This window comes from Lutra lutra, chromosome 10 (assembly GCF_902655055.1).
Source record: "Lutra lutra chromosome 10, mLutLut1.2, whole genome shotgun sequence".
NCBI classification, from domain to species: Eukaryota; Metazoa; Chordata; class Mammalia; order Carnivora; family Mustelidae; genus Lutra; species Lutra lutra.
Window position 1 is genome coordinate 15,111,746 of NC_062287.1, and position 26,943 is coordinate 15,138,688.

At 52.4% G+C, this 26,943-nt stretch overlaps 2 protein-coding genes across 6 annotated transcripts; both read left to right on the forward strand.

The window, feature by feature from the left end:
• The first annotated feature begins 615 nt into the window (after positions 1-615).
• On the forward strand, positions 616-9,818 carry C2CD2L (C2CD2 like). Of its 3 annotated transcripts, none has more exons than XM_047747380.1 (14): positions 616-1,375; positions 3,381-3,476; positions 3,849-3,968; positions 4,137-4,247; positions 4,336-4,452; positions 4,547-4,658; positions 4,801-4,909; positions 5,720-5,784; positions 5,874-6,001; positions 6,105-6,279; positions 6,971-7,093; positions 7,196-7,332; positions 7,420-7,705; positions 8,722-9,818. In XM_047747380.1, the coding sequence occupies exons 1-14, from the start codon at positions 1,022-1,024 to the stop codon at positions 8,931-8,933; spliced, it is 2,145 nt and encodes a 714-aa protein (XP_047603336.1). In that variant the 5' UTR covers positions 616-1,021; the 3' UTR covers positions 8,934-9,818. The 3 variants fall into 3 exon arrangements, with proteins under 3 accessions (XP_047603336.1, XP_047603337.1, XP_047603338.1); XM_047747381.1 differs by having other exon boundaries at positions 617-1,375; positions 6,971-7,072; XM_047747382.1 differs by having other exon boundaries at positions 617-1,375; positions 6,971-7,072; positions 7,199-7,332.
• A 3,135-nt stretch (positions 9,819-12,953) lies between these two features.
• On the forward strand, positions 12,954-24,293 carry HINFP (histone H4 transcription factor). 3 transcript variants are annotated; one of them, XM_047692840.1, is made up of 11 exons: positions 13,096-13,157; positions 16,553-16,643; positions 17,512-17,696; positions 20,224-20,453; positions 20,706-20,817; positions 20,975-21,127; positions 21,838-21,915; positions 22,004-22,124; positions 22,216-22,354; positions 22,445-22,569; positions 23,312-24,293. In XM_047692840.1, coding segments are annotated over exons 2-11 (1,566 nt in total). In that variant the 5' UTR covers positions 13,096-13,157; positions 16,553-16,641; the 3' UTR covers positions 23,733-24,293. The 3 variants fall into 3 exon arrangements, with proteins under 3 accessions (XP_047548794.1, XP_047548796.1, XP_047548793.1); XM_047692838.1 differs by lacking the exon at positions 16,553-16,643 and having other exon boundaries at positions 12,954-13,157; XM_047692837.1 differs by lacking the exon at positions 13,096-13,157 and having other exon boundaries at positions 16,537-16,643.
• Positions 24,294-26,943: the final 2,650 nt, after the last annotated feature.

A 26,943-nucleotide genomic window follows, 5' to 3' on the forward strand; every position in this document is an offset into this window, starting at 1 on the left:
AACAGAAACAGCCCCAGGCTTGGGAAGTATCTCCAGAACAAACCCACACGAGCAAGGAGGTTAATAGGGTGTTCCTGAATCCCAGCTCCTAGTGGGAGGGAGGTGGTGGTGGTGAAGGGGGCTTAATATTCCATGTTCTATTCTCAGAGTCTACCAGGTTCAGGTTCTTTCCGGTCGGTATCTCCTGGACTACTGCCAGGCACTTCTATCTAGGAGGGATGCTTTGCACTTAGTTATCCAGGGCCTAGTTTAGGCCAAGAAATGGGAAGGTGCTGAGCCTGGCGGTGTTGAGAGAAGGGGGCGACGCTATCCACGGGGTTCAGGTCCTTCTTAACCCCCACAACGCGTCTAAACTGTAGAAATCTAAGCTGCGCAGAGGAAATCAGAGACGGTATCTCAAGTGAGTGAAGTTACTCCTGCTGTGAGCTCAGGGGAAGGGGAGTACCCCGATTTCAGTATGGGGCGGGGTGGTCAAAGATCCCGCCTATTTTCAACCCCGGAACCTCCTCCACTCGTGTGGTCCTCCCGCCCTCCTCCAAGCCCTGGAGCCCCGGGCTCGCCAAGCCCCGCCCAGTGCGGGTGCGGCTCCTTTAAGGGCGGGTGGGGGCGGGGCGCCGGCCGTGTTGTCAGTGTCAGCTTTGCGCACGCAGCCCTTCCGGAGCCGGTGCCGGTCCTCGATCCCCCACGTCTCTGCAGACGAGTCCCCGCCCGGGTCCGGGAGGGCCCGCGCCGTGGGAGGAGTCGGGCGCTGGCCGGAGACTAACCCAGGTCGGACTGCCGGACCAACCAAGGAGGGAACCGGACCGCGCAGAGAGGGACCCCGACGTCGCGACCCCCCAGGACTCCTCTCATCGATCTGTGGCACCCTCTAGTTCCGGACACCTAGCCCCGCAGAGCCCCCGAGCCCGCGCGCGTCCAGCCCCGGGGGAGCCCGCCCCCGCCCCGCGGCCAGCCCGGGCCATGCTCCCCCGGGGCAGCGGCTGAGCCCGAGCCGGGGCCCGGATCGGAGCCCGCGCGGAGCATGGATCCGGGCTGGTGGCAGCAGGACGTGGGCTGGGCGGCCCTGCTGATCCTTTTCGCCGCCTCGCTGCTCACGGTGTTTGGCTGGCTGCTACAGTATGCTCGGGGCTTGTGGCTGGCGCGGGCCCGTGGGGGCCGGGGCCCGGGGCCCGCCTTAGCTGCGGAGCCCGCGGGCTCCCTGCGGGAGCTGGGCGTGTGGCGCTCGCTGCTGCGGCTGCGGCCGACTCGGGCCGGTGCCCCCGAGGAGCCAGGCGTCCGGGGCCTCCTGGCGTCGCTCTTCGCCTTCAAGTCTTTCCGAGAGAACTGGCAACGGGCTTGGGTGCGAGCGCTGAACGAGCAGGCCTGCAGGGACGGGGTGAGTTGGACAGGAGCACCTGAGTGTTCCCCTCACTCAGCCTTTCCTTCCAAGGGAGGGAGGGAGGGTCTGCTTGTGCCTGGAGGACCAGATGGGGGTGGGGACCAGCTGGAGAACTCTATGGCTTCTCTTCCCCTCTGGGATTAGAGAAAAGGGTGCAGGTGAGGCTGGAGGTTGTGGAAATCTAGCCATGTCCCATATTCTCTATTCTGTGGTGGAGGTACTCTCTGGCTCCAAACCCGAGCACAAGTTGCTGTTCTCATAGCAACGCTAATCCCTGGGCCTGAGGGCACTTCCGTGTAGCCTGGGTGCTGGTTGTGTTGGAGGAACGGGGATGGCAGGGAAACAGGTGCACCTGCGGAAGGAATTTGCCTGGTCCTCATGCCACCACACCCAGTTAACATTTCATGCCCCTAATCCCTGGTTTGACCAGGCAGATAGATCCCCAAGGAGCCTGAATTACCAACCCTGCCAAGCCTTTAGTAATTTCACTGATACAGACTAGCACATCCTCCTTCTTGCTGACCTGCAGCATATATATTGAGGAAAAGGTGTTAAAGTGGAGAGCAGATCTGTGCCCTTCTCAGTGGATGAGCCTGGAGCTGCCCCTTGAGGGTCAGTCACAAACCAGCCCAACCTACTTCCTCCCATTGCACCATGGGCATCTGGTCTCCCAGGAAGTAGGGCAGGAAGCGTGGTCATAAGACTGAGGTAGGGTGGGAGGTAGAGGCCTCCCTGTCATGGGGCCCTCTCCCATCCTAGTGCAGTGATCTCTCTTCGCCCTCACTGTCTATCAGCCTCCTGCCCAGAGGGTTCTCTAGCTCCAGCTCCCACTAAGGGCTTGCTAGCTCCCCAGATGCCTGGAAGCAAAAGTGGCCACACAAGAAGTTGCCCGGTCTCCTCTGTCCAGCTAGCCAGCAGAAAGCCAGACGGCTTCTGTTAGTCCACATCTTGAGCTCATACCTCCGCCCAGTTTTTCCTGTACCTTGTCCCTAGGTCAGGAGTGGCGCCTCGGGACAGCTGACTCAGCTGGACATTGGCTTCCCTTGCAGGGGGTGGGGAGATTGGGGTTCCAAGCATCCATCTCCCCATCTCCCTGGGCCTGGCCTTCAAACAAGGTAGCGACAGGAACAGAGAAGTTGGTATTCCCTGATTTGCCAGGCTCATGAGTCCTGTGAATTTGTTTCCTCCCATCCCAAGACCCGAGGAAGGGCAGCCAGCTCAATTTGTGCCCCCTCTTCAATTCTTCTTCCCATCCTGCTCTCTGGATGGTGCTTCAGTAGGCTGTTTCCATCGCTGTGTAAGAATTAGGAAGCTCTTTCAAGACCTAAGCTAAGCAGCTTTCCGCTGCCTAATACCACCCTGCTGTTTGCCTTGAGGAATTAGCTCGGTCCCGGACCCTTGAGCCCTCTGAGCTTGCTTTTCTTCCCAGTCCCTCTGGGAAAGTTCCCCAAGGCCGTGCTGAGCTAGTCTTCAACCCCAACAATATGGATAGGGTCATACCCTTGAGTCTCCGCATCCTCTTTATCTGGAAGAAGCCTTAGCCTCGTTTCTTCAACTCTTGTCTTGATTCAAGTGGCCTTGCTTCCTTTACTCTTAGCTCAGCCGTGTCCCTCTCTCCCCAGTTATATGTATGTACCAACCAAAACCTTTATTACTATTTTTTTCTATGCACACCTTTCTTTGGGGGTAGGTTGGGGGATGAAGAAGAAGGTGAGGGGAGAAGAGGGAGGCTCCTGATAATTCCAGGAGAAATCTAGGGTCTTTTTCTCAAGGTGATCTGATCTTTGAGGTGGTCTAGCTCCACGGCTCTCCCTAGTAACTGCAGGCCCCAGAGGGGTGTGGTTCTAGGGGAACACTTCCTGTCCTAAAGCCCTGAGCCAAGGTGGGGCCAGCAGCCAGCCTGCAGCCTCCGCAGTGCCAGGGCCCAGCCAATAACTGAGCAGGCCAGCCCTGTGGGGGGCAGCTCCAGAGACCTGAGCCTATGTCCACATTACTCCGTCAGAGTTCCATCCAAATCGCCTTTGAGGAGGTGCCCCAGGTCCCACCCAGAGCCAGCATTAGTCATGTGACCTGCGTAGACCAATCGGACCGCACCATGGTAAGGGTTTGCGGGGGCACTGCCTTCCACAGGGCCTGAGGGGGGCTGATCCCAAGAGTTCCTTTTAATCTGAGGGCTCTTGACTTGGGAGTCTCTGAATGCCTTTGGCATCCAAGGACTGGGTTCGGGAGGTCTGAGAGCCGCATTCAAATTACATGCGAAATGGGGCACATGTGTATGTATCTGCATTTTTCTGGACGGGGAGTCTTTGGGTTTTATTTAATTCTTTTATGGGCTTGTGACCCCAAAGAAGCGAAGTCCCAAGGAAAAGCAGGTGGGGTGGGCTCTGTATAGGGCAGAGCGAAGCAGGGTTGAGCCCCTGTCCTCCCATCACACCTGACCCTCGTTGCCTCCGTGCCTTGCTGGTCTCAGGTGCTGCATTGCCAGCTCTCTGCTGAGGAGGTGATGTTCCCAGTCTCTGTGACCCAGCAGTCCCCCGCTGCCGTCTCCATGGAGACCTACCACGTCACTCTGACACTGCCACCAACACAGGTGGAGGGGGATGTGGGAAACCGAGTTGGGTAGGGGGTGGTTCAAGGCCTCAGCCTTGCATTTGGGTTCCTCTCTGGGACAGAATCAGGGAAGGGAGGGTCCTGGGGAGTAGGGAGTCAGTTGGAGGCATGAGGCAAGTCAACCCACCCCTTTGTCCCTCCCCTGCAGTTGGAAGTCAGCCTGGAGGAAATCCCTGACGAGGGGCTGCTCGTGTCCTGGGCCTTTACTGATCGCCCAGACCTCAGCCTGACGGTGCTTCCCAAACTGCAGGCCAGGGAGGTAAGGGGGCAGGCTGGGGCGGAAGAGGCAGAGCAGGGAGGCTATGCAGAGCTGGGGGCCCCATCTCTTTGTTCTCTTCACCATGCAGAGAGGCGAGGAGCAGGTGGAGCTCTCCACGATTGAAGAATTGATTGAGGACGCCATTGTCAGCACCCAGCCGGCCATGATGGTCAACCTCAGGGCTTGCTCTGTGCCTGGAGGCCCGGTAAGTAGATCCTCAAAGCAAATTGTTTGTAAGCGGAATGTCCCCAGTGTGCTCTGTTGGGATTCCTGTTCTTTTTATCTCCTTCTGCTCTTAGGTGCCCAGTGAGAAGCCACCCACGGTGCCCCAGGCACAGCCTGCCATCTCCAGACCTACACGGTTATTCCTACGGCAGCTTCGAGCATCTCACCTGGGAAGTGAGTTGGAAGGTAAGAGCCAGAAGCAGCTGGGGGACTGCTAAGACTATGGGTGCCGGTGGTCCCTGTCCTTCTGCTAAGGGTGTGGCTTCATTATTCCTCAGTGGCTTCCTGTCTTTGATCTGAGCATCGTCTAATTTCTGGTTCCTCCCAGGCACTGGGGAACTGTGCTGTGTAGCTGAGCTCGACAACCCAGTGCAACAGAAGTGGACCAAGCCCGTGAGCGCTGGTCCCGAGGTGGAGTGGACCGAGGACCTGGCCCTGTAAGGAGTGACTCCTCCACCCCCACCCCTGCTCTCATGGGCAGACTGAGGATCAAACCCTTCCAGCATAGCTCTGGCATGAATCAGCTCTGCTGTCAGTACACTCTTGTGTGAGCCCCAGTTGTATGCCAGGCCCTGGCCTAGGTCCTGGGGATACAGACATGACCAAGTTGATTGCAGGCTCCAGGCAGAGACAGATGTACATAAAGAAGATGGGATAAGGGCTCCAGTCAAGATTTGCCCTGGGCATGCTTAAGTGGGGGAGATTAATTCCCACAGGGGGGTAATAAAGATTAGAGTAGGCTTCGTGGAGGAGGTGGCATTTAAACCACATCTTCCAGCAAGAATAGGATTTCAACAGAGTGTGACAGAAAAGTGTTTTTGGCAGAGGAAACAGCCTGAGCAAAGGGAAGGGGGTAGTTTGACATAGAGAGAGAGACAGGGAGGGCAAGACCAGGGAGGATCCATGCCCAGCATACTGCGCAGAACCCTGTCCTATTCCCTTGGTAAGAGAGGGTGTTTGTTTGTTCCATTTTTTTAAAAATTTCATTGATTTAAGTGGTCTCTCCACCCAATGTGGGGCTCCATCTCATGACCCTGACATCAGGAGTCATGTGCTCTTCCACAACTCAGCTGGCCAGGTGCCCCTGGAAGAGAGAATATTTTTGGAGAGCAGGAGTTAATCCAATTGGAGCCCTTGTTCCTGCTTGTTTACGTACACCCCTCTTTGCCTCTGGCCTGTGATCAGTTCGAGGGTGGGTTTGGTTTGCTAATCGTCACCCTCCCTACCTCACCTCCCCTTGGCCACAGGGATCTGGGCCCCCAGAGCCGGGAGCTGAGCCTCAAAGTGCTGAAGAGCGGAAGCTGCGGAGACTGTGAGTATGGGGCAGGGAGGAGCCCCTCTGCTGGGTGCTAAGTGGGGCCTGGTCATGGGCCCAGCTCACAATGCTGTCCCTTTCCCCAGCTGAAATCTTGGGCCAGATCACACTGTCTGTGGGCCCCCCTTCCAGACCTCTGTCCCGAAGACAGGTCTGCCCACTCACCCCTGGGCCGGGAAAAGCCCTGGGACCTGCGGCCACCATGGCAGTAGAGGTGAGAAGCTGAGCCCAGGGGGGTTGACTTGACGGGAAGACACCGGGGACCGGGGAAGGGCAGTCTTTGAGCTCCGCCTCTTTGCTCTTCCCCTTCTGGGCAGCTTCAGTATGAGGAGGGCTCCCCCCAGAACCTGGGCACTCCAACTCCCTCCACACCACGCCCCAGCATCACACCCACCAAGAAGATCGAGCTAGACCGGACCATCATGCCTGATGGCACCATTGTGACCACAGTCACCACCGTCCAGTCCCGGCCCCGTGTAGAAGGGAAACTAGGTAAAGAGAAGGGAGCCCAGTTCAAGCCAGGGTCCCCTGGCTGCAGACCCGTGTGGGGCAGGGAAGGGCAAGGGAAGCCCTAATTCCAGCTCCTCCTGTTTTCCAGCCACAACTTCCTCATCATCTTTGTCTCTCAGACCTCCCCTTACATCCTTCCTTTTCCCCCACTGTTCCTCTCCCGCCAACTGTCCTGGGATCCTGGGTCTGCTGGGCCCTCCTGCAGGACCCTTGCCCTTCTGTCTCCCCCGTTCCCTGCTGTCTTTTCACAGGTCTCCTGCCAGCCCTTTCCCCAGACCCAGGCATCTAGTTGTCCCTCCCTCCACCCTCAACCTTCTAGCACCTTTGGGATCTGCCAACTAGCCCAGTGACCTCTGTGATACTTGTCTCACTCCTGGGGGCCCTCCATGACATTCTTCCCATTTCTGGGGGCACCACGGGGCTCCCCCTGCCCCCAGGCATCTTCATGGGATCTTCCCACGCCCTGGGTGGGCCCCACGACCCTTCCCCGCACTCCCATTGGTTCCCATGGTGTCTTTTTGCCCCCCTGGCATCTTATTAATCACCTGTGTGATTAACTGTCCCTTAGTCACCCCTGCCCTCTGAGTCAGCCAAAGCCTGCATCTCAATACAGTAGGGGGTGGGGGCCACTTTAAGGCACCTCCCAGCTCACTGACCCTCCCCCACCCACCAGACTCCCCCTCCCGCTCCCCGTCCAAGGTGGAGGTGACTGAGAAGACGACAACTGTGCTGAGTGAGAGCAGCGGCCCCAGCAGCACCTCCCACAGCAGCAGCCGTGAGTGGGGGATCGGGAGGTGTGAGTGTCGGCGGGCATGGGGGCCCCAGAGTCAAGAAGCCATTTTGTGTGGGACCCAGGAGCCAGGGAGCAGTCAGGTTATCCAGCCTCTGTACCCCCCAGCAGGGGAGAGCCACCTTTCCAACGGCTTGGACCCTGTCGCAGAGACAGCGATTCGTCAGCTCACTGAGCCCAGCGGGCGGGCAGCCAAAAAGACACCCACCAAGCGTAGCACTCTTATCATCTCTGGCGTTTCCAAGGTAACATGGCTCTGAGGAGAGGAGCTGGGATAGGGAGAAAGCCCTGATGGGTCACTCCTGCCCATTAAAACATGTCGCTCCTGCCAGGTGCCCATTGCTCAGGACGAGTTGGCACTATCTCTGGGCTATGCGGCATCCCTGGACGCCTCCATGCGGGAGGACACAGGAACCAGTGGGGGTCCCTCCTCCCCGCCCTCAGACCCACCAGCCACGTCCCCCGGACCCCTCGATGCCCTCTCCAGCCCCACCAGCGTCCAGGAAGCAGATGAGACAACACGTTCGGACATTTCTGAGAGGCCATCTGTGGATGACGTTGAGTCGGAAACAGGGTCTACCGGTGCGCTGGAGACCCGCAGCCTCAAGGATCACAAAGGTGGGGAGACATTGGCAGCACCCCCTCCCTTTCTTTTATGCCCAGTATCAGGACCTGGGTCCTACTGGACACCTAGGGGAATGGGATTCTCAACCCAGTTTTGCCTTCTCCTTCCTCTGCTAAGGGATCCCCAGAGTTCCCAGCCTGTTTCAGCCAAGCCAGAGTAGAGAAGGAGAACTTGCTGCCTAGGCTCCTGGCCTGGATCTGACAGGCGCCAGTGACAGCAAGGGATGCTGGAGTCTTTCCCTGTACCTACGCTTTTCTTCTTGGGTCTAAGCACTTATGTGCTTTCCTATGGTCTTTCTTTTTTTCCTCCCCCCGCCTTCCATTCTGTACTCTCTTCCTTATGAGTATAAGGAATCCTGCTCCGGGATCAACTCTAGGAATGTCCTTCCAGCAGCCACATGGCTGGCCCAGGGATAGGCGTGGTGCTTTTCTCACTTCTAAGGATGAGGGGCTTGCCCCCCACATTTTTATACCTCTGCCAATGAGTCTGTGAACCACAAATGTATTTAACTGTGACTTAAGCCTTCATCACTTCTTGGGATAATGAGATTCCTAAGTCCAAAGCCCGCTGTGTAAGCACTTTTCTCATTATGTTGGTTCTGAATTTACCTCCCTGAGGTTTTCCAGCTGCCCCACTTCCTACTTACATCCTGGAATTTGGTTGACGAGTCAGTGCCTACCTTGTCCTTCCATGACTTTATGGGCTTTTAGGAGTACCCTCTGCTCAGCCTTTGTCTTCCCATAGGAGAGGCCCAGTTGTCAGTCTGGTGCTCAGCGGCAGTAGCCAGGAGTACACACAGGAATCCCATAAGCACCTCCATTTTTCTCCTTAGGAAAGATAGAAGGCATATTTTGTCTCTACTTTCTTTCGTAAGGAAGCCTGGCTTTTAGACAGAGGAACTGCTTCTGTATCTTCAACCCCTGAGCGCTTGGTCCTTTCTCTGCTGCCCACCTCACCCCATGCGAGCTGTGCCCCTCTCTCTGCCTCAGCCTCCCCTCTTCCCCCACAGTGAGTTTCCTGCGCAGTGGCACGAAGCTTATCTTCCGCCGGAGGCCTCGCCAGAAGGAAGCTGGTCTGAGCCAATCACACGACGACCTCTCCAACACCACGGCCACACCCAGTGTCCGAAAGAAGGCCGGCAGCTTTTCTCGTCGCCTTATCAAGCGCTTTTCCTTCAAATCCAAACCCAAGGCCAATGGCAATCCCAGCCCCCAGCTCTGAGGGCCCTTCTCATCTCCTGAGCTAGGAGAGGGCAGGAGTCCTCTCAGCCCACCCCCCACATCCTCTTCCATTCCCCTTCCTGGATTCCCAACAGCCTGGGCCAGGGAAGCCCTCTGGGTTCCAGGAAGCCCTGTGCACCCTGGGCTGTGGGGCCAGTTGGAAGGGTACTTGCAACGGGAAGCATGAGACAGGCGGGCACCCGTTGCTGAGGATGCAGAAGAGGGAGTGGGTGGCTGGGAGTGAGAGGAGGGCTCTGTCCCGGCACATGTGGGCATTCCTCAGAACTGGTTGCCTGCTGTTGACATTGGCCCCTCAGAGGAGCCCCAGGGTGCTCAGCTCCTCAGCTGGTCCTTCCTCCCCTATTTATTCTCTTTTCTATTTATATGTGTGGTCCAGGATCCTCAGCGAACAGATCAGAGAGGGCATCTCTCCCAGGTGACCCTTCTTTCCTGTCCCAGGAGGGTAGGCAGTTAATTCCCTTTGGGACAGGACTCCCATGTCTCCCTCAGGTCCCCACTCCGACCAGCACTAGTGTCTGCCTCTGGGGACATTGGCAGCTCACAGAAAGCCGGGCCGGTGCCCCGGAAGGGAGGCAGGTACTCCCCACCTCCCTGCCTCCCCTCCTGCTCCTCATCCCTCCCTCCCCTTTATTACTGTTTTTGTACTTGATGCCTTCTCCGTGAGCAGTGGCTCTGTAGGAAGGAGGGAGCCAGGAGCTGGGTGGAAGCCTTCCCCAGAGAAATGGCTTCAGGGGCTTCATTAAAGACTGTGATGATGACGGCACAAGAGCAGGGCTACACCTCTGTGTGTTGGGAGATGATGATGTCCATTGCTGTGTGATGGCTTGGAATTTAATTTATTAAATTAAAGTCAAATTGGAGTTTATAATCTGGTTCTCCTTTGAAAGGTCAGTGAGCAGCTAGGCTGTGGCATTGGTAGGGTGGGAAGATCAGAGACGGGGGGCCCAGATAGTGTGGTGGGGTAGATGACACACATGTTGGGTCTGCTAAGAAGTTCATGCAGGGAAGAAGGGATGCGTGGAGAGACGATGGGAGAACGAGTCGTTGAAGGGTGAAGTCATAGCAAAAAACATCAATCAGAGAAAAAAGTCAATCAACTCGTCCAGGCATCTTCATTCCCCTTTCTTGAATAGGCTGCTCCTTCCAGGATATGATAGGATCCTAAGCATGGATTCTGGATCTAGATGGCCTAGATTTGAGTCTCAGCTCTTCTAATTGCCCGTGTGGCCTCGGGCAAGTTACGTTACCACAGAGTGCCTCAGTTTTTTCATCTGTAAAATGGGAACTGTGATAGTAGCTATGACTTGGTTGTGGCTGAGAAGTAAATGCATGAAGTGCTTACTATTCTGCTGGCATATGGTCAATGCTGAATAAGTGCTAACTGTTGCCTCACAAGAGACAGATTGGGAGGGGGAAGTCTTATAAAGGTTTCATCATACTGAAAAGTCTTTCATTCCTAAATATGGCCAAGCTTCAGGGAGTTCTGGCTGCTAGCAAATTCTACACCCCTGGTTCCCATTCTGTGGGACCTTACCCAGGATTTGAACCAGGTAAGCTGCTGCAAGATGTCAGACAGAGCCCTGGACCTGGGACAGAAAGCCCGAGTGTGCCACAGACACACCAAGTGACCTTGGACAGACCACTCCTCCTTTCTGGACCTCCACTTCCTCATCCCTAAAATGAAGAGTGACCTAGATAATCATTCAGGTCACCTCCAGCCTCACCATTCTAACTGACTTACATCACAGGGGGTTTAGGGCACATGCCTTTGGGTAGGCAGCATGGAACTGTCAATCTTTCCCATGTCCCATCCATACTAGTCACCGAATATAGGATTTTATTTATTTATTTATTTATTTATTTATTTATTTATTTGAAAGAGAGAGAGAGAGAGAGAGCGTGCACCAGCAGAGTGAGGGGCAGAGGGAGAAGCAGACTCCCAGTTGAGCAGGGAGCATGAGAGGGGGCTCAGTCCTAGAACTTGCTCTGAGCCCAATGCAGACACTTAACCACCTCGCCCCCCGAATATAGTATTTTTTTTTAAAGATTTATTTATTTATTTGACAGAAAGATCACAAGTAGGCAGAGAGGGAGGGGAAAGCAGGCTCCCCGCTGAGCAGAGAGCCGATGCGGAGCTCTATCCCAGGACCCTGAGATCATGACCCGAGCCGAAGGCGGAGGATTAACCCACTGAGCCACCCAGGTGCCCCCCCAATATAGCATATTTAGTAAGAGTGGCAGAGTATGGATGTTTGGTTAATTTGGATATAGTGATATGTTCAACTCTAGGTCAAGAAAACTCAGAGATTTATCAATCTGTTTCCCTTGATCTAAGAAGTAGCTTATTTACTGAGAATAAAGAACAAATCTCAGGATATGCCTGAATTTTCCAACCAAAATTGTAGCTTGTTTTCAAGAGAAGCAGATTGAGATGGAAGTAAATAATGCTAGACAGCAAGATGTGGTCTAAAATTCTGGAGTCATGTGTGGATCCCAGAGCTATCCTGAAATTTTTGCTCTGTAAAAATTGTTTTGAATCTACATAGCTCTGTGAATGAATTTTTCTTCATGAAATTGCTAAATTAAAGCTAAAAACCATCTTCAGTGGTGTAAATATGAATTAAAAGAAGTTTGCATTTTGTGTATTACTATGACTGTGCTTTTGAAGGAATGAAGTTGATAAACTATATTTTTATTACTTCAGAATTATATTTTTTAAAAAACCCGATTTTAAAATAGGGACAACGCCATAGTCCACTGTTAGTAACAAACTTCATGCACAAATTTCTGATTTTACTCTGACTTTGTCATTTTTAACAGTGTCTTTCATTTATATTGAACATTTAATGTGTTTTCTGATTATATAAATCATATAGGCTTATTTTTAGGTTAGAAAAATACAGAAAAATGTAACAAAATAAATCTCAACCCCAATGAACTTTACTAAGGTACATTATTTAACAAATATGTCTCGAACCCTTAATGTTTGAGCTGCTAGGCTAAGTGATGGAGTCACGTGCGTGAAGAGCACATACAACCCCTGCCCTCCCCTACTGGAAGACTTGGGAAAAGAAGCATCTTCACTGAGACCAGAAGAATGAGTAGGAGTCAGATACGTGTCGGAGGGGGAGAAGGGGGAAGATGGCACCAGGCAGAGGAAACAGCAAGTACAAGGCAGGAAAGATAAAAGGCGGCTAGGTGTGGTCGAGAAACCGCAAGAAACTGGGCTGGAGAGCAGAAGGTGAGGACCAGGACGAAAGACACTGTTACAGTATGCAGGACTCAGATATCGAAAGGGTCTAGAAAGCCTCAGTATGGTTTGGGGTTTTTGCCTCCGGGCCACAGAAGGCCTTGAAGTGTTGAAAGCAGGGTCGTGGTTTAATCAGAATTTCTTCGTGGGGAAGGTCTTGTAGGGAAGGGAGAGTGCACGTGATGGAACCAGGTAGTGTAGACATGGGGCTGGGCGTCGTTAATAGACTAGCGAGGGGACGGTGAAGGGTGGGGGGTGAATTTGAGAGCTCCCGTGTTTAAGAAGTTAAAATTCACAGGACTTGGGCGGAGGATGGTAGGTAACGGATGAGGGAGGAATCAGGGAGGACTGCTGGGTTTCTGGTTTGAAGGAGTGGATGGATAACGCGGCTGTTCACTGAGTCTCGGAAGAGGAGAGGTGGTGGAGGGAAAAGATGGCACTGGAATACCGATATTTAAGAAATCAGAGTAAGAGGGTGAGGGTAGAGGTAGAACTTCAGTTTGGGTCGAGAGGGGCTGACAGCTCGGTGCACGCAGCCCTGCGCGCAGCTGCCACCGCCTCCCGCTCCTCTTCCCGGCGCTCGCCCGCCCCTAACGCAGTAAGCTACGCGAGGAAGAAGAGGCCGCACTTGGCGCTCAGCTCGAGTCCCGCGCAGGCCCAGTGGGTGCCAGCACGGAGTCTGCGCAGTTGGGCGGATTCGGGACCTTGGAATCCCAGTCCGCGCCGCGTCTGGAACCCAGCCGCGCCAGCAAAGCTACCTTCCCCGCAGCCCGCCGGTCCTCACTCCCACCCCTTCCGTATTTTGGTCGCTCACGGTTTCCGTCAGTCGCAGCGGCCATTGGCTGTTAGAGGGATTTGAGAGCGGCGATTGGCTCTCTCTGGCCGTCGCTCAAGCGCCCTTCCGGAGATGGTCCGAGGTGGGAAGAGCTGGAGAGAGCCGGCAGTGGAGGGACGGTAAGCTGGGCTGCGGTTTTCCCGGGGCAGCATCGGGGTGCTCTCTGAGCAGGCTCCCGGGGCCAGGCTCTTTAGTCACCTCCGCGAGGCTTCTTCTGGCAGCTTGGCCACGTCGGTCTGCCCGGCGCCTGCAGTGCCCCCGACCCCTAACCCCGACTCGTATCTCCCAGCTCCCTCGTCTGGGGCTTCACTGCTTCTGAGCATGGTTACCGCCATGCCTTAGTGGGAGAAGGACTCCGGGAAGCCTGCGAGGCTGCGAGGGAGAGGTTTTACCAGCCGGGACTGTCTCCTTTTCTCCGAATTCGACCGGTGTTTCAGGGGCCCAGGCCCCGCCGCTTAGGGCAAGTCTTCCCTGCTTCGCTCCTGCACTGGGATTTTTTTCTGTCCTGGCTTCCCCCATCGACTCTTTGTTTTGGCGGTTGTCTTCATACGTCAGAGTCATCTCTTCGGCCAGATTGTGAGTCCTTAGGAGGTTGAGAACATAGGTCTCTCCTTTTCTTGAATATCGTTCAGGGTTATCTGTCGGTGCCTTGCGTTAAAATATATACCCGTAAGTATTTGCTGATTTCTTCTTACTGTGATTCCAGATGAAGAGTGTTAGGGATTTCTCCGGTGGTCCTTTTGTTGACCTTTTTGTAGAATTGTGCTTAGATCATCTCACCCTCAGAAGCAAGGATACAAACAGCTAACACTTGTTGAGTTCTGGCGGGATGTTATGCTAAGCATTTTAATATACATTATTTAGTTTAGTCCATAAATCAATTCAGTGGGACAGGCTTAATGATTCCCCTGCTTTATGGGAAACTGAGGTTTAAGTAACTTGAAGGAGGTGACACAGCTAGTAAATGTTGGTGGTTTCTAACCAGGTTTGTTCAGTCTGTCACTAGATGTGATATTAGTATTAGTTGTAATATTAGTTCAATCTATCACTAGTTGTGATTTTACATTAAAAAAAAACAGGTTCGAGGAAGTTAGGTTATTTATCAAAAAAGTAAAGTAATAAGTTATAGGTTCACTTAAACATTAAAAGAGCTTGTATGAGGGTGTGCTGTTCCTGAAGGTAGAACTGAATGGGGCACAGGCCAGACTTTCTAGGAGCTCACAGTTTATTGGGGGAAGCTGGCAGAATAACTACTTAATAAAACATGTTTGGGGTATTATGTATACGGATACAAGGTCTATGGGGGAAGGAAGGAATCAGACAAGGAGAGATAGGATGGCGGGTGTAGGAGGAGAACGGAGTCAAACTCCCTGGCTTTGAATTCTGTCTCCATCACTAGCTTTGTGGCCGTGGGTAAATTACTTAACCTATCAGGGCCCCCTTACCTCATTTGTGGAGTGGGAGAATAATACCTTAGTAGGTGGGTTGTTGTATTAATGAGTTTTTATACATACAAGACACTTAGAACAGTGCTTTGTGTACTGTACATACTTAATGTTATATTTTTTGAGGCAGAGTAAAGTAATTGAGACAGGAAACTTGAACCTAGGCTCTCTGACAGTTGGTCCAATGCCCTCTCCAGTATACAGGGTGCCTCCCTGTATTCCTTGCCTACAGAAGAAGGAATGGTGTCCAGATAGTCACTGTCCCACAGCTCCCCAGGGTGGAGACAAGCAGGGCACAAGGAGAGAAAGTAAAGAACGCTGGGGGACAGCGAAAGAGGGATTCAGGGAGCTTTGCCTAATTTTCAAGTCATTCTAGATATCTAGATGCCTAGATACCTGCTGGGCCTTACCCAGTCCGACAACAGGTATATGTTTACAGTATCTGTGCTCAGCACTGTGCTGGACATAGTATGGGGACACAGATGGGCGTGGTGTGGTTCCTGCTCCAAAGCAGCTAATACTGTCCCATTTGTGTGAGTGAGAATAGAACACATCAAATGACCATGGGCAGCATACAAATCGGGTTGAGATTTTCTGGTGTTAGCTATGACAGCCATAGCACCGAGAGACAGGAGTAATCCTAGGGGCAAGTAATTTAGGAAGGCTTCCTGGAATATGATCAGATCCTGATATTGTCTGAAGAGTACAGAGCTCTGGGCTAATGCTGGGAAAAGGAAGGGAAGGGGTGAGGTCCCTGTCCTGAGAGGCCCCTAGTCTGGGGGAGACAGATGTTCCATTCCATTGTAACAGCGCTGTAACAAAGCAGTACACAGTGCTGCAGGGACAGCAGCTGGATTTTCCAGTTTTACCGGGATAAATTGGAAAGGACTCACCCAGGAAGGGACACTGGGCTTGAGGGTAGGTGGAAGTTTCTCAGGCAGAGTTTGGGGAGAATGTAATGTGTTTAGGGACAAAGATGGTTGGATCAAAGAGAGGAATGAACGAACGGGAGAGGAAGCCAGAGCAGCAGCATGGTGTCGGTGAGGAAGTGCATGATCTTTGGATAAGAGTCAGGATGCTCTTACATCAAATGAAATGAAGTTTAAGGGGGGCCTGGGTGGCTCAGTGGGTTGAGCCTCTGCCTTCAGCTCAGGTCATGATCTCAGGGTCCTGGAATTGAGCCCTGCGTCCCCCCGTCTCTCTCTGCCTGCCTCTCTGTCTGCTTGTGATCTCTCTCTGTCAAATAAATAGAGTCTTCATTTAAAAAAAAAAAAAGAAATGAAGGGGCTGACTCATGGTAGGCCCTCAGTCATGATAGTGTCCTTTCTCAGTTTCTGGAGAAGTAAGTTGAGGCCAGTTGGAGAAGAGCCTTGCGTGCAGTTCTCAATGGACTTGATCCCATAGGCAGGAGAGAGAGGAGGTTTGGGATGTTATGTCTGACTTAGGAAGGCTTTCCCTACTTTTCCTCCTGTTATTAAGAAAATCATAAGGAAGAGAACATAGGTTTATAGTACTGGACTGTATTTATTGATACTGTTAGTTTTATGTGGCCTCTTTATAAAGTGAATCGTCTGTCAGGACCTACATCAGTATTGTCTTATATGAAACAAAACACTGCAGGTGTTGCACATATTACTAACACTAGACATAAATGAAAAGATAATGTACTGTCTGTGTGTAAGCTTTGATAAATTTTAACTTTTTAAAATTTAAGTAATACACACCCAGTGTGGGGCTTGAACTCATGACCCCAAGATCAAGAGTTACATGCTTCACCGACTGAGCCAGCCAGGTGAACAATAAATTTTAACTTTTTACTATAGATTTGGGTATATTTTATGGTATTAAATAATAAGTAATAGATAATAAATAGTAAATAGTAAAACAGACTTGTATTCTAAAATAGACTAGTATTTATGTATTCATGACATACCTAAATTTTTCTTAATTCTCCCATCCAAGTACTAACCAGGCCCGACCCTGCTTAGCTTCCGAGATCAGACGAGATCGGGCGCGTTCAGGGTGGTATGGCCGTAGACAATTTTTCTTAATTCTTTAGATGTATCTAGACTACCCAATTTGTCTGGGAATTTTTTCAGATTGTTGCAAACCTCCAGAAAGTTTTCCAGTGTGTTCTAAAAGTATTGCAGAACTCTGCATATAAGTGGATCTGCCCAGTTCACATGTCTGTTGTTCAGGGTCACCTGGACGTTTTAGTTCTGAGCATGTTAGGGGAGTGCTCAGTATCTGCTGGGTAGGTTAGGCAAAGGCAGATTGAATGGTGGTTTAAAATTCTGGCGGGGACTTAGGACAGATGCGGTAAGAGATAAAGAGCTTTGGGGCTCATCCGCAAGCTGTGTGGGTTAGAAAGAATACGGACTTTGGAGTCAGCCTGACCTGACCCTACCGCCCCACTAGTGTGTAGCCTTAAGCAAACCAGTTAACCTCTCCGAACCTGAAGTTCTTACCTGTAAGTGAAGTTAAAAATAGTACTTCCCTCATTGGGTGGTGTTGGTAATTCAGTGACATCATGTAATGTGTTGACCTATATAGTAAGTGTGAAATGAAAAACAAAGGGTTTTGTTATCCCCATTTCGAAGCTGAGATGTTCGGGATTCGGAGGGTGAAGTTACTTGGCCACTGCCACACAGCTAATAGGTGGTGGACACAGGAGTGTGGATTTGAAGTCTGTTCCTTGCCCGGAGCCATCTCTTTGAACTTGTGCACAGTGTTCTGCGTTTCGTTGGAATAATTAATTCCTTCTCAGCCCGTCGCTCTGAAGCTTCATGAGAAATCAGCTGTTGAAGTTCTTAGCTCAGTGCCTGGCACCCGCTCCGTGATGTTAGCATGTGTTTTCCCTTCACAGGCACGCCAGGCGGCTTCCAGGGGCTCGAGGAACCGAGCCGCAGTAGCTGTTCCTCGAGGGTCATGGGAGAAACGCCTGCCGGTTCTTGGCAGGCTGTGCACCCGTTCGCCCCCAGCAGCACTTGGTGGAATCCTTGTAGCTGTGGATCTCTTTCTCTTCTAGGGTGAAGGCCATGCCGCCCCCGGCGAAAGTTCCCCGGAAGGAGAACCTGGGGCTCCAGTGCGAGTGGGGGTCCTGCTCCTTTGTGTGCTCAGCCATGGAGGAGTTCTGCGAGCATGTCACTCAGCACCTGCAGCAGCACCTGCACAGCTCCGGGGAGGAGGAAGAGGAGGAGGAGGACCCACTTGGTAAGGGAGCAGGACAGGAAGGGGAAAGAGCTCAAGGAAGGTGGGAAATCTGACTTTTCCTAATGGTGCCGTTTTTGCTTATAAAAACATGGTAGACGCCTTATAGAAAACAGAACGAATCTGCCAGGCTGCCATCAAAAGGCAATATGTATGCACATTTTTTTGGTATGTGCATAAATATGTACATTTTTTAAAAGATTTTATTTATTTTTCTGACAGACAGAGATCACAAGTAGGCAGAGAGGCAGGCAGAGGAGAGAGGAAGGGAAGCAGGCTCCCCGCTGAGCAGAGAGCCCGATGTGGGGCTCGATCCCAGGACCCTGAGATCATGACCTGAGCCGAAGGCAGAGGCTAAACCCACTGAGCCACCCAGGCGCCCCATATATGTACACTAGATAAAGAGGATTTTACTATTTAAAAAGGATCATACTGCACATACTGTCAACAGCCTGCTTGTCTGATTCTCTGGCAGAGCTTCTCGGTGTTTCTTTACTGCAGCTGCCAGTTAGGAATACATTTTACATCCCAACCCCATACACAAAAGTTAAAAAATACTTGAAATAATCCTTGCCTCTATTAAATGCTCTCTGAAGTGTTCTGTCTTGTTCTTTTTCATTTAAAAAAAAAAAGAAATGCAGAGGGGCGCTTGGCTGGCTCAGTCGGTGGAGCACGCAACTCTTGATCTCAGAGTCATGAGTTCAAGCCCCATGTTGAGCCTGGAGCCTCCTTAAAAAAATTGGTGTGCAGGGGTACCTGGGTGGCTCAGCTGGTTGAGCGGCTGCCTTCGGCTCAGGTCATGATCCTGGAGTCCTGGGATCAAGTCCCACATCGGGCTCCCTGCTCGGCGGAAAGTCTGCTTCTCCGTCTGATCTCTCCCTTCTCATGCTCTCATTCTCTCTCTCTCTCTCTCAAATAAATTTAAAAAAATAAAATAAAATTGGTTTGCAGTCCTCTAAATTGATTTCTGTAGTCACTAATAGGTCACAACGTAGTTTAAAGAACTCTCTTCTGCAGAAAGTACAGAGGCAGCTCTCTTTCCCCGGCCTCAAATTCTGGTTTAAGTCTAGTGACTATGAACTATAAGCAATAGTTTTAGAAGTCAAATAATATGTGTATGAACGAGAAATTCTTTTTTAAAGATTGTATTTGTTTATTTAACAGAGAGCGAGATCACAGGCAGGCAGAGAGGCAGGCAGAGGGGGAGGAGGAAGCAGGCTCCTCACCGAGCAGAGAGCCCGATGCGGGGCTCGATCTCAGGACCCTGAGACCATGGCCTGAGCTGAAGGCAGAGGCTGAACCCACTGAGCCACCCAGGCGTCCCTGTTTGAAAGAGAAATTAGGGTGTGTGTGTGTGTGTGTGTGTGTTTTAAAGTAGGCTCTATGCCCAGCATGGGGCTTGAACTCACGACTGTGAGATCAAGACTTGACCCAACATCAGGAGTTGGATGCTCAAGCAGCTGAGTCACTCAGGTGCCCTTATATAGATATTTTTAAAGTATTTTATTTACTTATTTGTGAGAGAGAGAGAGAGAGCACGCACACACTAGCAAGGGAGGGGGCAGAGGGAGAAGCAGACTCCCGCCAAGCAAGGACCTCACCCCCAGCTGCCATGCAGGACTCAATCTAGGACCCTGGGATCATGACCTGAGCCAAAGGCAGATGCTCAAGCAACTAAGCCACCCAGGCACCCGCCCTTTATATTTTTTTAAGTACCTACTTTCTAAAACAACTAAACCCCTGTAAAGACTTGAAAATGTGCTTGGAGGGGCGCCTGAGTGGCTCAGTGGGTTAAAGCCTGGCTCTCTGCCTACTTGTGATCTCTGTCAGATAAATAAATAAAATCTTAAAAAAAAAGAAGAAGAAAGAAAATGTGCTTGGAGAGAGCTGCTTAAGAACCAGGCAGTGGACTGCAGCAGTCGATGGCTTTTCTAGAGAGGACAGGCCTCGGGGAGAATATAGGGAAAGGAAGGACTGGTCCGAAGGAAGGAGTGGGAGGTGTCCCGAACTGGGAGACCGAGGCAGAAATCCGGAGCCACTAGCGCCTGCCAGCCACCCCTGCCATCTGGGAGTTTTGGGCACAGGGCCTTGAACACACCCTTCCCTCTGCCTCAACAGCCACACTTCTCCCTCTAGTTTACAGATACTCACCCTTCACATCTCAACACAGGGACACTTCCAAGTCATCCCTGTCCATATCAGATGACCTCTGCTTGATGATGTTATAGTACCCCAGACCACCACCCCCTCATAGAGCTTGGGACTGGCTGGGGTTTTATATTCATATGTGTGATTACTCAGTTAATTCCATGACTGAAAGCTGTTGTGAGGGCAAGGACTGGGACCTTTTTACTCTTTGTATCCCCAGTGCCTGGGGCACGATTGGTGGTAGTTAAATGCTGGTATTTGTGAAATGAACTGCTGGTAATTGGGTCAGAGTCCAGCCTCCTCTCTCTCTGCTAAGTGCTATAGGTAGGAGAACTGAGCTTTGCAAAGTATCAGACTCTTCCTTCTAAACATCTTTCTGCAGAGGAGGAATTCTCCTGCTTGTGGCAGGAGTGTGGCTTTTGTTCTATGGACAATTCGGCTGACCTCATTCGCCACGTTTACTTCCACTGCTACCACACCAAGCTGAAGCAGTGGGGGCTGCAAGCCCTGCAGAGCCAGGCCAACCTCAGCCCCTGCATCCTGGACTTCCAGAGCCGCAACATCATCCCCGACATCCCTGACCACTTCCTGTGTCTGTGGGAGCACTGTGAGGTCAGCGGGCAGTGCTGGGAATGGGGCGGAAGGAAGTTGGGGGTCTTAGCTCACGATGCCTTGACCCTCTCAGGGATGCCCTATGTATGCCAGGTTCCTGCTAGTATCTCATTTCCAGGTAGCTCCCTTGCTCAAATAGGGAGGGGCATGCCCCTGCCGACCTAATTTGGGAGACAGCCAAGGAGCCCCCCTTGGACACGTAGGGGTCAAAGTCCCTCTATCCATCCTCACCCCAAGTTGCTTTTGGCATAGAGTTCCTTCGACAATCCCGAGTGGTTCTATCGGCACGTGGAAGCGCACAGCCTATGCTGTGAATACCAGGCGATCGGCAAGGACAACCATGTGGTGCTGTGTGGCTGGAAAGGTAGGGCCTTTAAAGAACGCCTGGGGTTGCTGAGGGCCTAGGGCAGCTAGGCATGGGCCCAGTCCCATGGGGTAAGGGTCACTGCTGTCTGGAGACTCAGCACCAGAGCCTGCTCTGGGGGTCCATGGCTGGAGCCTGACTGGGCTTTCCTTCCCAGGCTGTACCTGCACCTTCAAGGACTGCCGGAAGCTTCGAGAGCACCTCCGAAGCCATACCCAGGAGAAGGTGGTGGCCTGTCCCACCTGTGGGGGCATGTTTGCCAACAACACCAAGTTCTTAGATCACATCCGTCGCCAGACCTCTTTGGATCGTAAGCAGTCCGAGAAGAAGGGGAGTGGGTGTAGGCTGTCCTGCTTGGGGTGGGGGTTAAGGGCATGTTCCTGGGAGAGGGGGCCACTGAAGGCATCTGTAGCTTGGCTACATCTGTCTTAGGGCTCAGTCACCTGCCACAGCCTTGGCTGCCTGGGATTCATTAGATGTTTTATTCAGTGCTTACCATGTGCTCTCTTTTCCCAGTGAATTCTCACAGCCCCATGAGGTGTGCTTCTTACCCCCTCTTTTTTTTTGAAGATTTTATGTATGTATGTATATATTTATTTGTGAGAAAGAGGGCCCGAGAGCACAAGCAGGGGGAGCGATAGGCCAAGGGAGAAGCAGGCTCCCTGCTCAACAGGGAGCCTGGTGTGGGACTCCATCCCAGGAGTCTGGGATCATGACCTGAGCCGAAGGCACACACTTAACCAGCTGAGCTACTCAGGCACCCCTCACCCTCTTTTTGCAGATGAAGAAACTGAATCTCAGGTTAAATCACTTATATGAGGTTGCACAGCTAGTTAGGGGGCAAGCAGGGATTCTAATTCAAGTTCTCGACTCCCAAGCCCCATGCTCCTTCAGTGGTAGTGTGTCTATCCCTAGTTCTTAAGCTCCCCCTTTTCTTGGGTGGTTCCCCTCTCCCGGGCTTGCTGGCACCTCCCCGCCATCCCCCACAGCCCACCCTGTCTTCTGCCCGTTCCGCCCCAGAGCAGCGCTTCCAGTGCTCTCACTGCTCCAAGAGATTTGCCACGGAGCGGCTCTTGCGGGACCATATGCGTAACCACGGTGAGTAGCCAGAGCCCCCACGCACCTGGCCCTCCCTCCAGGTTCCCGATAGGCTTCAGGTCACGGCCCCCCTTTCTGCTCCTCTCAGTGAATCACTATAAGTGCCCTCTGTGTGATATGACCTGTCCGCTGCCATCCTCCCTCCGAAACCACATGCGCTTTCGCCACAGCGAGGACCGGCCCTTCAAGTGTGACTGTTGTGACTACAGGTAAGGGGAACCAGGTAAGGGGCTAGAAGTCCGAGAACTCACGGTCCAGCGTCCCCCGTGCCCTCCAACCCCGCCTGACCTCTCCCCACAGCTGCAAGAATCTGATTGACCTGCGGAAGCACCTGGATACCCACAGCAAGGAGCCAGCCTACAGGTGTGATTTTGAGAACTGCAGCTTCAGTGCGCGATCCCTCTGCTCCATCAAGTCCCATTACCGAAAAGTGCATGAAGTGAGTGGGGCTGTCGGTGGGAGAGGGCAGGCAGAGGTGTGGGGAACCCAGGGTGGAGAGTTGGCCTCACTGTCCTCCCCTCCCTATCAGGGAGACTCAGAGCCAAGGTACAAGTGTCATGTGTGTGACAAATGCTTCACGAGGGGCAACAACCTCACTGTGCATCTTCGTGAGAAGCACCAGTTCAAGTGGCCCTCAGGGCACCCCCGTTTTCGGTATGTCAACCCTGCCCTCTAGATTCACAGGCCTTCCCCTCCGCACCTCCCCATACCTTTTCAACAAGTTAAAAACCTCAAATTTGGAACGCCTGGGTGGCTCAGTCGCTTAAGCATCTGCCTTTCAGCCCAGGTCATGATCCCAGCCAGGGTCCTGGGGTCTGCCTGCATCGGGCTGTCTGCCCAGTGGGGGTCTGCTTTTCCCCTCTGCCCCTCACCGTTTGGCCCCTTCCTACTTGTGCTTGCTCTCCTCAAATAAATAAATAAAATCTTTAAAATTTCTTTGAATTTGATGATAATCCACCATCTCCATTCAGGCTTGAGGAACCCTGAGAATAAAGTGGTGGAGCAAAGATGATTATATTGATTTTTAAATGTGGTTCTGGAGCCCTGCAGCCAGAATCACAACTGGAGCCTAAGGGTCCTGACCCATAGCTCCATGACTGTCTCCTAATTCCTGCGACACCCCCACCCTCCAACACAGATCATGTCTTTATCCCACCTTCTCTTCCCCTCTCCCTGCCTCTCAAGCTCCTACGTATGATTTCCCATCGTAAGTACTGCTCTTTCCCTCTTGTCTTCCACATATTCCCCTAAAGATCTTTTTGGTCTCCAACTCCTGTCGCTTAAAATCCCAGGGCCTGTCCCACCCCCTCATGTCTGTCCCTTACCTTGCCGCTCACCGGGACGTTCCATGTCCCCCTGCGCACGGTCACTGCCCTGTGTGCTCCTGCTTCACCAGGTACAAGGAGCATGAAGACGGCTACATGCGGCTGCAGCTTGTTCGCTACGAGAGTGTGGAGCTGACACAGCAGCTGCTCCGGCAGCCGCAAGAGGGATCGGGCCTGGGAGCGTCGCTGAATGAGACCAGCCTGCAGGGCATCATTCTTGAAGCAGTGCCGGGGGAGCCAGGACCCCAGGAGGAGGCTGAAGAGGAGGGGGAGGGCGGGAGCAGCCAGGGGACAGGCCTCCCAGCCTCTCAGGACACTCCCAGCCCTGTCATCCATGTGGTGAATCAGACCAACGCCCAAGGCGAGCAAGAGATTGTCTACTATGTGCTGTCGGAAGCCCCGGGAGAGCCCCCGCCAGCCCCTGAGCCCCTCTCAGGGGACATCATGGAAAAGCTTCAGGGAATAGCGGAGGAGCCAGAGGGGATGGTGTGAAGGCTGCGGAGCCTGACGGTTTCCACCCCAGGCCCCGGGGTTTGCGCCGGCTGCTGGCTGTACCCCGAGCGGGCAGCCCCTGCCGATGGAGGCCTTTAAGAGTGGTGCCAAGAGCAGTGCGGTGCACTCTGGACCTGGCCTGCGTCATGCAGCAGACTCTGAAGACTTCCCTTTTCTGCAGGACCACATTTGGTGGGGGATCCTGAGGAGTCTGGATTCCTTGAGGGGGATGCCCTGGTCCTATGTGTTCCTGTAGAGGGGCTAGTATCAGGCTTACCCGTAACCCCCTAGTCATGCTGAGATGGTGGCCAAAATCCTGTCACCTCGTACCCAGTCCCGTCTTCAAGGGTCCTTTGGTCCAGCGATGCCGTGTAACTGGTCCTTGCGAGGGCCTTTTCCTCACAACCAGCCAAGGCAGCCTGAACCCGGCAGTCCTTTCCCTCCAAAGGGCTCCTACAACTGCAAGGACCTCCCCGGTTATCCTCAGGGATAGGAGTGAAGGTCCTGAGTGTGTGTGTAACAGTTGCTTCGGTAATAAAAGAAACACTTGGGCTGTTCTCATTTCTCCTTCCTTTAGTCTCTTGGCTGTTAACTGGATAGTGAGGAGATGCAGCTGCCCGGAAGAGGAGCTGAATCGTTAGGCTTGTTCTTCTAGTGACTGAGGTTCATTTAACTTTCTTCTTGTTCCCCTCCCCCCACCCCTTGGTGAAACTTCTCCATTTCTTCTCAGAGCATCTACCGTCTCTCTGGAGGTCCCGAGCTTGGGCACAAGTAGCGCTCTAGAATGCGAATGCACCGCTCATCAGGAAGAGAGCACCTGGCCGCAGCCATGCCCTCTGAGTTCTGGTTAGATACCCAGTGTCTCTGGGGGAGGGGTTTCCACCTGTGGGACTGGGAAAGAAGCCTGGGGTGGGCGAGGAGAGGTGGATCTGGGGGCCCTAGGGAATGGCAGTTACTCTAGCTTTAGGAACCAAGTTAGAAAAGGGGGAAAGGTTTTGTTTTTCACTAGATTCTCAAAGACATTGAGACCATCCAAAATAGCCAATTTTTTGGCCTGTCTAGCCACTTCTCCGCACCGTGTCCATGCTTCGGGTCGCTTCCACTCTGGAGAAGTCAAGGAAATATTCTCAGGGGTCCTAGCTGGACAGAAAGCTGCCCACCAAAGACCAAATGTAATTCTCTTCACAAAAACGGTGTGCCTGTTGCAGGAAGAATTTAGGAAAGAAACATCTCTCTGTTAATTCCATCCACCATTTACTGAGTTCCTCCTATATAGTCCAGGCACTGTGGCAGGGGCTGAAGATACAAAGATGGACAAAACCCAGGATCTGCCCTGAAGACACCTGGTAGAGAGGCAGGGACAGTGAAGTGATGGCAGCCAGGTGGGGCTCACTGAGGAGGCTCCGAGCAGGAGGCGGCAGTATCCCTTGGGCGAGGGGTCAGGAAAGGTGTCAAGAAAGTGATAGAGCTGCCATGTATAGAGGTGTGGACAGGTTACTCCAGGTCGAGGAAACTAGGTCTGTAAAGCTGAAGGAGTGCTTTATGGTCTGCAGCCCAGGCAGAGATCGGGAAGGCAGGCCAGGCCACCCAGAAGGACTGTGTCAGGTTTTCAGGTGGTGATTCTGCAACCGATGGGGCATATACATTTGGAAGCGTGAGAGGTTGCAAGCAGAGAAGAGCTGCAAGGTTTCAGACAAGAGAGAATGAGGGCTCTAGGCTATGTGTCCATGCGGATGTGTCCATGCGGATGTTCCCATGGCCTTTACGAGGAGCACCTTCAAGGAAAGGCAGTGTCAGGGAGAGTGGAGACATGGATGAAAGGTTGGCCCCCTTGGAGCTACAGGGTTTCCAGGCTCACTTCTCCAGGATCCTGGACTGGTTTTGCCGCGCACACGCTGTCCTCCACCAAACAAGTGTAATCTGCTTCCCCCAGCATGCCTTCTGCTAGTTGAAGACAACTGAGGTTTCTTTGGGCTAAGGACCTCCAGTTTCTTCTATACCTCCTTGTATCATTTAATTTGGGGCCCCCTCCCCCTACCTCCTCTGGGCCTGTGTTTGGTGGTTCTACCAGGCTCTCTTGTGAAGCCACTGCCCTCTAGAACCCCCCTCTTTACAAACTTTGTTACTGCCCAGACCACGTTCCCTTCACTTCAGATGTATGCAGCTGTTACCTTGGACTTAACAGCAGGATCTCGTGTTTGTCCTTAGTAAATTTTGTGTTGTTAGACTTGATGGACACCTGTCTCCAAGAGGTGGGTTAAAAAAGTTGAGTAGAACAGGGCCAAAGACCCCAAAAGCATGTCATTAGAGATCTTTCTCCTAACCAAGCCCAGATAAAGACTTGAAAGACTCCAAACCTTGGGGCGCCTGGCTGACTCCATCCATAGAATGAGTGACTCTTGATCTCAGTTGTAAGTTCAAGCCCCACGTTGATTACCTAAAAATAATAAAGTCTTTAAAAATAAACGAAGGCTCCAAACCTTGGAAACATGGTGGTGTCCCATTTTCCATATACAATTCAAAATGAAGGAGCACCTGGGTGGCTCAGTGGGATAAGCCTCTGCCTTTGGCTCCAGTCATGATCCCAGAGTCCTGGGATCAAGTCCCACATTGGGTTCCTTGCTCAGCAACGAGCCTTCTTCTCCCACTGCCCGCTTCTCCCTCTGCCTGCTGTTCCTCCTGCTTGTGCTCTCTCTGACAAAATCTTGAAGAAACAACCCCCCCCCCCAAAATGTATTAGACCATGAAGCATATATAGGGACATCCAACTGATGATAGTTTCTTTCGAAAATACACAGTTGACCCTTGAACAATGTGGGGGTAGGGGTGCTGACCCCTCACACAATTGGAAATTCATGCATAATTTTTGACTCCACCTAAAACTGGTGACCACAAGTCTCACTGAGAGCAGAAGCTGTCAATTTACATGTTTTGTATGTTGTATGTACTCTACTGTGTATTCCTACAACAAAGGTAGCAAAAAAGTGTTTTAAGAAAATCATAGGAAAAAATACATTTACAGTACTGTTGTGTATTTTTTTAAAAAAATCTGAGTACAGTTGGGGGGCTCCTGGGTGGCTCAGTGGGTTAAGTCTCTGCCTTCGGTTCAGGTCGTGGTCCCGGGGTCCTGGGATCGAGCCCCGCATTGGGCTCTCAGCTCAGCGGGGAGCCTGCTTCCTCCTCTCTCTCTGCCTGCCTCTCTGATTACTTG